The following is a 10,286-nucleotide window of genomic DNA, read 5'->3' as shown; positions in this document are numbered from 1 at the left end:
ATGGCGGATTTCAAAGATATGCCCTCGTAAGTACACACATTATTATTTATTTAGATTTTATTTAATATGTAACTTATTTATATTTCAGTCAATTATAAATAATGTGAAAATAAGCCTTTTTTTCTAAGCTTGTATTTTCTTGTAGTTGCAGTTAGTTATCTTTTCATGTAAGCAAGGTGAGTTAATTATGCTCTTATATTGGGCCACTAAATTGTAATAACCTGCGGTCCAGGGATTACAGACGAAAATTTGCTTTCTAGCTAACTCTGGCACATTGACATTGAGATGGAAACTGAAATGCTGATTAATGTGCACGGTCCCTGTTAAATAAATAAATTATTTAAGCAGAAATGTGAAAATATTTTTTGAGTCATCAGTTTTCCCTATTTATCAAGCAGTATATACACATATAATCAATAAATTATAAAGAATTACAGCTGTGTTATATCCTATTTTATTAATGATTTGTTTCTTATATCTGCTTACAACTATAGTGTGTTTTACACATTTGTTACATCTATCTATCCACCCATCTATCTATCCTTGGTGTCTTTCTTTAGGAAGCCGTGGGATACCTGCCGAGAGGTCCCCGCCGTTGAAGATGAACACACGCCATGGAAGATGATCAAACTACTAAAGATCATCACCCTGTGTGTCGTAGCTGTGTTTGTGTTTGGATTGGCCCTTTGTAGCAAGGTTTGCTATTATTCATACATTTTGTTATATATACATGAATTTGAATGTGTGATGCATATTGAAGAGCAAGTTGACAGAAAGAGCTGTGGGAATATAGATTTAATTTAGTTGTAATAAGTGAAATCATAAGGATTACATTAAGTAAGACAGATGCATTGTATATGGAGCAGCTCATATCACAGTATTAACTAATATAATATAATATTAAATAATTAAATGATAATCACTTTTTTTTAAAACTCTGTTCCAGGTTTCATTCCTCCTTCTCATCACCTTGTCCAACGAACTCACAAAAACCCTCCCAGATGAGATGAGACCCGTCGCTCTGCTTTGTATCGGCTGTGCCCTCATAAGTTCCAGCGTCTTGCTATTTCTCAAAAGCATCTGGAAGGCATGCTACAAAACATCAAAGCTGCCAAGGAAGTTGACGATAGCCATTGTAAGACTAGAGTCAACAGGACATTGACTGATGCCAAAAGCAGAGCCCAGCAAGTAACCTGGCTCTTCTTTACCGTGTTGTTTAATTTCATGAACTTCTTTTTCTTCAGGTTCTGTTCTTTGAGTTCCTGGTGGCTGTGGGTGCAGCGATTCTCACCATCGTGGCAATGCCGCACTTGGACATCGTGACCAACGTGACGATACTGAACAGTGTAGCCGTCCTCTCTGCGCTCCTGCAGGTGATCACCCAGTGCACCGGCAAAGAAAGGAACCGCTTCCTGGTGCCGTCCATCACCGCCTTCCTCCTCATTTTGCTCGGTTACGTCCTGTTCCTCTTCTTATACATCATGAAGGATCCCACTGATATCAAGATGATCATTTGGGTGGGTCTGGCTGTTGGTGGGTCCTTCTTGATGTCTTTTAACTGGTGGGAGAACTACTTCAGACTGATCAGTGAGAATAACAGCTCCGTCTTTGTCAAAGCACTGTGTAAAGACGTGAAAACGTGCCAGAACATTCTGCACATCCTCTCCAGCATGCTCAGGATTGCGGTGACCGCCGGTGTGCTCGGAGCCTACGTCCCTCTGGCCAAACTGGACTGGGACATCGTGACCTCCATCCCGAGCCGTGAGACAAAAATTATAGCCATCATCATCGGGGTCCAGCTGATCTCCTCCGCACTCTGCCACTGGTTTTCACTGGTAGCCTGCAAGATGCACGCCCTGCGACGATGCTTCATTTTGCCTTTGTACCTGGCCTCTCTGGCCGTCATGGTTCTCTTTATTGTCCCGGTTATTGTTTACTATCAAGACTACAAAATAAGTCTGAATGGGACTGCGGTCAACTTCACAGGCTACTGCAATGAAGTTGTCGATGGAAGAAGCCAAAGCCTGAACGGCAGCGTGTTCCCACATCTGGTTTTGGATGTTACACACACTCTGTGCTTCCTGGACATGTCCAAGATAACTGATATTGGCTTACTGACAGGTAAGAATATAAATCCTGGTACAATTAATTTTGGCACATATAATACTCAAAAATAGGGTTATTGTAGGTCCTTGGGTCCATGACGTATTCGACAAGAAGTATTACCAGTTAAACTTGCATGGCCATTTTGTTATTTAGTGCTGTATTTTTCTGGATACACAAAAAAAACCCATCATCATATGGTAGAGATCAAGGTATTTTTCAGTATCCAAAGGTGGAATTTTCATCAAATGTGTTTGTTAATATTCCTCCAGGTTCAGCAGTGTCTTGGTGGCTCGGTCTTGTGTTGGCCACCCTCCATCTGTGGTACCTCAACGTGTCTCGTATCCAGAGGACCCAAGACCTGTTCGTCAGGAGGCTGTTTGAGGGTGCCTTTATCGAGCAGTCCCTACTCCTCAACACCCGATTCGACATCCAGAAGAAAAACAGGAGGAAAAAGTAAGTGTGTGTAGGAGTAGTCCTCCATTTTTGGTCCGAACAAGAATCATCTAATGCATGGTTGTTGATTCTTCGAGGAGTGTTTGGAATTGGGCTGCAATTTTAGGTTGGTTAGTTTATGCTTTCAAGTTAGAGTTACATTGTCTCTTCTCCAAACAAAATGATGTTTCTCATATTTGCAAATCTTGTAATGTTTAGTAAAGGGTCATCCGGTAAACCTGATATGCTGTATCTGTGCGCGACTATGTGGCACGAAACCCACGATGAGATGATGAACATCATCATCTCCATATTCAGGTGAGCTTTTTTTATCATTGATCATCTTTCCATTCCTCTAACTCTATCTCTTTTGATTCCCTGATGTGAATTAATTGTTTGGATCTAAGGATGTTGTGAACATAGGGTCTGCTAGAGAAGGCAATAATCCAGTTTCTTGCTTTCTTGCTTTGACCTTCAATATTTTAACTACAAAGATAATTTTAGTCTCGCATTTCAGTTGAGGAAATGCTACATGACGTGGGAAGACAAACCTAGTTGCTCAATGTATTGCTGGATTCTATTTCCCTAAGAGTTTGTGTCCTTAGCGCAGACAGTTCTCAGTATTCTTAACCACATCACTACTTTATCACAGTGGATTTCTTCACAGTTCCTATTTTTGTTTCTCTGAACACTGCAGACTGGACAAGTACAGGCCAAAGACAGACCCAAAGTTCAACGATGTCACCTTTGAATCACATATCTACTTTGACGACGCATTCAAACATGTTGAAGGGAGTCAGGGGAATCACCTCAACAAATATGCAGAGAACCTCGTGAAAATCCTCACAGAAGTTTATGGGTAAGAACCATGTTTAGAGATGGCCTACAGTTACTCTGCATTTTAGTGTTAAGTATAAAAAAATGGTCCAGTACAATTTACTATCAATGTTCTCTCATTCGGCATCATCAGCATCTTCACAAAGATCAATGACACGTTCTTCATAAAGAATCAGCAGATCCCTGAGCAGAAGATCATGAAGACGCCGTACGGAGGTCGTCTGGTGGTCACCATGCCTCATGGGAATGTTATCATAGTTCACTTCAAGGACAGAGATCTTATCCGCCACAAGAAAAGATGGTCTCAGGTAGGAAAATAATGTCTATACATTTACATACGTACCATTACAGCTCACGTTTGGTCACGTTCACGCTCAACAACGGTTGAACACTTGAACATTTTTTTTGTTTGTTCTTATTTACCAGGTGATGTACCTTTACTATCTTCTGGGCTGGAAGCTAATGACCAAATATTACGCACGCTTGAAGAAGGGAGAGGACGAGGCTGAGCTGACAGCGGAGCTTCTGGTAAGATGAGAGTAAAACTTTTGCAGATTTTTTTTCATGAGCTCCAACAGGCATCCACAGTATTTCTAAATTAATCCTAAATGTAAATCAAAACAAACTGTGCCTGTTCCTCCAGATTGAGAAGCACAACACCTACATCCTGGCTTTAGATGGTGACACAGACTTCCAGCCGGCTGCTGTGATGCTGCTCATCGACCGTTTAAAAATGTACCCACGTGTCGGGGCAGCGTGTGGCAGGATTCACCCCACCGGATCAGGTGTGCACATTGTACAATAATTAAAACAAACTAGGAGAAGGCAGGAAAAAACCAACCAAACACAACTTTAAACAACTGTCCAATCATATCAACAAAGAGCTCTAAGATCCACCACTGAAGCTGAAAGGGTTGTGAACCTCTGTATTTCAATTACAGGTCCCGCAGTGTGGTTCCAGAAGTTTGAATATGCTGTCAGTCATTGGCTGCAGAAAACAGCGGAGCACGTGATCGGCTGTGTGCTTTGCAGCCCCGGTTGCTTTAGTCTGTTCAGAGCAGAGGCGCTGATGGACGACAACGTGATGAAGCGATACTCCACTAAGTCCGCAGAGGCGAGCCACTACATCCAGTATGACCAAGGTGAGGATGTTGTTTGATAGGACTTTCTGTCTCTCACTCAATCAATCGGTCTCCTCCTCTCACATATGAATGCATTTTTTGTTCGCTGCAGGTGAGGATCGCTGGCTGTGTACTCTGCTGCTGAAGCAGGGATGGAGGGTGGAGTACAACGCAGCAGCTGATGCTTACACCAATGCACCTGAGGACTTCAAAGAACTTTACAACCAGGTGAGTGCTGGTAGCTGATAGGAACTGTTCCAAGATTTGACAAACTCAGATACTCAGTAACTGTCTATCCGAAGCATCTATGAATATCAATCCTGTTGGTTAAAAGTTGTCATTAAACCAAAAATCACACGAGTCATGCTGATGATTATTTGCCAACTTCAGCGTCGGCGATGGGGACCGTCCACATTGGCCAACGTGGTGGATCTGCTAGGCTCCACCAGCATAGTTTCCAAGAGAAACTCGTCCATGTCCAAACTGTTCATGTTCTACCAGCTCTTCGCCATCACCTCAGCCATTCTGGCCCCTGCCACAATCTGCCTGTTGATTGCAGGTTGGTGTTTTGTGTTTGTAGACACAATTTCTTTTCAGATCAACCGATTTTTTTTTTTTTAAAGAATGTTTAATTTTTGTTCAAATAAATGCAAAAATTTAAATCTGTATGTGCTTCTTTTTGTGGTCTCCAGGTAGTTTGACATTCGTCTTAACAATAGATGCCAACGTTGCGCTGGTCCTGGCTGTGGTACCCCCCGTCATCTACCTGGCTCTTTGCTTTAAACTCAAATCGGACACTCAGATAACTATTGCTGGGATCTTGAGTATCATATACGCATTCCTCATGTTGGTGGTTATGATGTCCATTATCGGTAAGTACTATTCAAACAGGTATAACTTTATAAAAACACGTGCAGCGACTTTATTTGGACTTTGTATATTATTTGTTAGAAGAGCTGCTTAAAGCTGCTTTAACTCAACATGCCCTTATCTTTCTTCAGGGTCTATGGTGAAGGACCAAACCATCCTGACACCCAGCAGCATTTTTGTCATCTCCATGGCCTTGATTTACATCATCACAGCGATAATGCATCCTCAGGAAGTCCAACTGGTGTTCCACGGCTTTCTCTACATCCTCTGCATCCCCAGCGCCTACCTCCTGCTCACCATCTACACCATGGTCAACATGAACAATGTGTCCTGGGGTACACGGGAGTCAAAACCTACCTCCGGTGCTGCAACACCAGATCCCGTTGCCAAGCAAACAACAACCCAGAGAGGTAGATACCAGGTTGAAACCAAAAAATAAAAAAGAGTTTACTGTCAAGTCACTCACAGTGCAACACTAGACCAGTATTATTGTTTGTGCTGACCGAACTTAAGCTGATCTTCACCCTTGCAGCCAAAAGCACCTTCCAACGGTTCTTCTCGTGGTGCAAGTGTTGCAAAAAAAACAACCAGAGAGCTGGAGGAGTGCAGCTCCCTGTCAACCAGGAGATCCTGATCACAGAGTCCCAACAGCCTGAACTCCAGCCCCAAAACACGAATGTGGGGGACGAAAGGATCCCAGAGGAACAGACGTAAGTCCTAAAGGTGGAACATTGATTGAAATGTAATGTCCTAGTGTCACAAAGTGTGAGATGCTACTAATACATTTTATGATTGTGTTACAGGCAAGCAGAGGTTTTTTTTGACTCACCCATCCAATGTAAGTTTAAATCATTTTGCAATAATCAATCAATCGTGATATTTTTTTGCAAAGATTCCAGCTCTGTTGAAAATGTAATGCTCTCTAATACCCTCCTGTCTGACCCTCTGTTCTGTCCAGGTTTTGTCACACAACTACAGAATATGTCCACTGACATGCAGCTGCAGGAGGACTCGCTCAGCAAGGTGTGTATGTCTCGTTTTATCAGGTCAGCGTGATCAACTGCCACTGAATCACACTGTCACAATGATGCTCACCATATTCTGTTTCATAATGCAGGTGAAAACTCTTAAGTTCTCGTTAAGCGCTGCATCTAAATATGCACAAATAACAGAATAATTGATTGAAAGGGTTTCTCTGCAGGAGGAGGAGGACTTCTTTATGGAGCTTCAGAGGAAGTACCTGGAACCTCTGCAAGACGACAAGGAGGCACAGAAAAAGATTAGCAATGACCTGCGAGAGCTGAGGAACAAGGTAGGTGTGGGGAGCTGAATTACAGTACACATCAACAGTAACAGGAAACCACCGTGCAATTTATGTTAAATGAATCTTATCTTTGTCTTTTACACACAGATCAACTTTGCCTTCTTCATCTTGAATGCCCTGTGGCTGGTGGCGACGTTTACCCTGCAGCTCTTCGGGGGCTCCTTCTCCATCAGGATCCCCAAGTTCAACCTCGAACTTGAGGACAGCGGGGATTATGTACTAATTGATCCCATTGCCTTCATGTTCATTTTTGGATTTGCGACATCGGTTGTGATCCAGTTCCTTACGATGTTCAATCACAGGTGACCACTTGCACGAAATTACTTTGTTTTTCATCAACAAGGTTTTATTTGTAATAATGATGTTCACATGTAGGCCAGTCAATCTTTTTTTTCTCAGTCAAAATTCTTTCTTGTTCTGTCATCCAGAATCTACACTCTGATCCATTATGTGGCCTTTTTGGACACAGAGCCCAAAGAGCGAAAGCCTGAACCAATATACCTGGAAGGCAAAAAGGTATTTACAACTAAAGTTTTACTTTAACTACTGCTTTGTGTTGCCTCTTTTACTCTGTACAGTAATACTGTTAATCATTATGTGTTCTTTCTTTATTGCAAATGTACAAAGTACTAAATGGCACTCATTTGTATCCTTAGCATTCTTTTGTATTCTTAAAATAGATATTAATCATGACAAAGGACAACATGAGGAGGATCGCTACGTAAACAGCTAACAGAAAAGAACATTTCATTGTCCTACAAGTAATTTTCTTTAATTAAGGACGCAACCAGAAACTGACTGTACTGACATAAGTCCAACCACACCTTCCTGCTAAATCCTGCAACTGTCCTGAACTAGAACACAAAGCTTATTCACCTGCCAGAAGTGTCCCAGGTGTGGTGCAATTTAATTGAGCTAATGTTTCTTTCATCTCCACCCAGGCCAAATCTAACTCCATCTCCGACTCAATCGCCGACACCATCTCCGACACCATCTCCGACACCATCACTGTGGACTCTGAATTTGAAAGTGACGATGAGTTCTTTGACGGTGGTAATGGGACTATGGTGTAAACATAGATTCTGTGGCACTTTTGAGCACTTTACATTATCCACTGTATGTGAGATTTCACCAAAAATGTCTTTATATATATATAATTTATTCCTAAAATTACATTTTATTGAACCAGTTTGTCAGAAAGTGCTTTGCAGAAAACAAATGATGAATGTTCTTGATGAAATAGTATACAAAATTGTGTTTGTGAGTATGTGTGTTGTGTGCAAACGAAAGCACCAGGTCATTAAATGTCACATTATTATGGCCATTTATGAAGGAACTGTATTGTTTTGATGTACTGTATATCTTAGTTTCCGTCGAGTTTGCTGCCTCTGTGTTTAAAACACTAATGTGAAGTGGAATGAACGAAGTTTAGACAAAAGAATGAAGAAGTTTTTTTAAATGGTAAAAAAACGTGAGTATCCATGATTTATGATCTGTAATTATACCTTTTCATGCAATGAAAAGTCTGCTAGAGACTGTTCTGCTTTTATTTGTTCTTTTTTCTTGATAAAGCACACTGTGAAAAAGTTTTATATTATTTTTGGCTATGTGCTACACAGAGATTAAATACTGTTTGTGCAAAAGTAACTGTAATTAATTTTGTTTCATATTTGATATATTTCTGTTTCACAACTGAGAACACTATATACACGAGAATGAAGCTAATCTGAGTATAAAGAAATACAACAAACACACTCCTATTTGTTGTCTATTGAGCGGCTTCACACTTGACTGGAATGACTGTAGTTGATAACATAAAATGTGTTATGTTTCCACATCCCCTTGTCCCGCTGCCTCAGGCTGAATATTATCTTTAATCGTTCTTTATCGAAAGATACTGTTTTTATTGAAAAACACCTGCAAGTACAGGTGTAGCTCCTGAACTGCATTACTGTGTATGACTACGCCTGGAAAAAGACGTGTAGTCATGATCAGAAGAACACATATAATTACAATGCCTCACACACCCGAGTGTACTTGTGTGAGCATGTATGGCCCTAATGGAAAATCTGAAATATTTTAATTAAACCATTAGTGGGTTTTGTCTGTTGCGGTTTTCAAGCACGACATTCAAAGACACGCTCACATTCGAACCTCATACACTCGTGTGTTGCTGACAACTTTTCCACTCGTACACAGCAGGTCCTATTATATTTAACAAAGGCGAGAGATGGCAAAATATTCCATCTTACCTGAAAAAAGGATGGACCACAGAGCCCTTAAAGCTCGGCTTCTTCTCATGCAAATTATTTGCAACAGTGCTAGCCATGGAACAACACCTAGGTATTCAATGGCAATGTAAGAAGAAACCCCACAACTATATTTTTCTGTATTCATATTTGTAAATAAATGTTTTGCAATTGGAATAACAAAAAGTGATATGACATAATAGGATTTTAAAAGACACTTTTCCAGAGACCCCCCCAAAATGTTGCTTTGGAAGCTTTCAGGGGGTCTCAAGGGGCGACTCCTCTGGTTGCAAAAAGAAGTCTGATTGTATAGAAGGCTGAGTAAATTACTCTACTTCTCACTTGATTTATTACCTCAGTACATATTGTAAACAAGTTTCAATTATTCTTTAACACAGCATGATGTTAATTTTGTAAATTATGGTCCCATTTAGATTCGAATAGACCATAAAGCAGGATATCCTGTGATTGACAGGTCGCTACCAGAGCCGTATACAGCGTCACTACGTCACTTGCTTGTGGTCGCAATATGGTCAGTTACTACTGACCATAGTAGATCGTGACAGACGTAATCCAAGATGGTGACGACCAAAACACTGAATACCTGTCTTCAGTGCAAAGCGGCAGTGCACAAACCAATGAGGGACAAAGACGGACGTCACCGTGATTCCGTCCACTTCTTACAGTCTATGGTCATAAGTGATGATTTAAAGAAATGAATTTTGTCTATACATTTCATATTTATCGGAAAATCCTTCTTATTGTGCCTTAATTTTAATATGTATATATATATATATACTACAGGTGTTGTATATACACACACATATATTCATATATATATATATTTATATATGTGTTGGTGGAGTGTTGATCTCTTCACAGTGGCACTTTCTCAAGGCATACTTTATAAAGGGTTAAAAAGTTAAAAAGTACTAACTAAGGGCTTTATGAACAGATTCAGCTTTATTTGGCTAAGTATGCGTGCACACACAAGGAATGTGACTTTGACCTTTTTTTTTTCATCTCTCACAATGTACTTATACATAAATAGAAATACATATGGTACTGGTGTTGGTTAATGGTTAATAGACCGTTGTTAGGAATGATTAACAACATCATGTATTGTGCTTTTTAGATTAACTCCAAGCTTTTTATGAGAAGGCTTGTCAGGTTATGATCCTCCCCAGGCTTTGCCTTTTTATATTTTTGAAGAAAAAAGAACTCAGATGCAGTTTCACCAAAACACCTTTATTAACAACACAGCATTTACAACTATGTACTTTTGGTTGGATTGTTGGTCTGGAGGAGTCCTTAATAAATTAAACTTGTTTCTATACATGCAGCCTA

The 10,286-nt window shown here is 40.4% G+C and overlaps 1 protein-coding gene across 1 annotated transcript; it reads left to right on the top strand.

Moving 5' to 3' along the window:
- Positions 1-7,763, top strand: LOC137887978 (chitin synthase chs-2-like). Its single transcript, XM_068731239.1, is given in 22 exon segments — positions 1-26; positions 561-696; positions 947-1,135; positions 1,245-2,121; positions 2,376-2,565; positions 2,758-2,856; positions 3,236-3,397; positions 3,509-3,683; positions 3,802-3,914; positions 3,964-4,160; positions 4,317-4,517; positions 4,609-4,724; positions 4,887-5,055; positions 5,189-5,368; positions 5,498-5,776; positions 5,899-6,076; positions 6,170-6,204; positions 6,325-6,389; positions 6,568-6,678; positions 6,778-6,992; positions 7,119-7,206; positions 7,632-7,763. Coding segments are annotated over 22 exon segments (3,933 nt in total).
- Positions 7,764-10,286: the final 2,523 nt, after the last annotated feature.

The sequence above is a fragment of the Cebidichthys violaceus genome, unplaced genomic scaffold, assembly GCF_023349555.1.
Source record: "Cebidichthys violaceus isolate CVI_PGR_0920_01 unplaced genomic scaffold, fCebVio1.0.p SCAF_50, whole genome shotgun sequence".
In the NCBI taxonomy this organism is placed as follows: domain Eukaryota; kingdom Metazoa; phylum Chordata; class Actinopteri; order Perciformes; family Stichaeidae; genus Cebidichthys; species Cebidichthys violaceus.
Note: the sequence above shows the minus strand (reverse complement) of the source record. Positions and strands in the feature narration are given on the sequence as shown.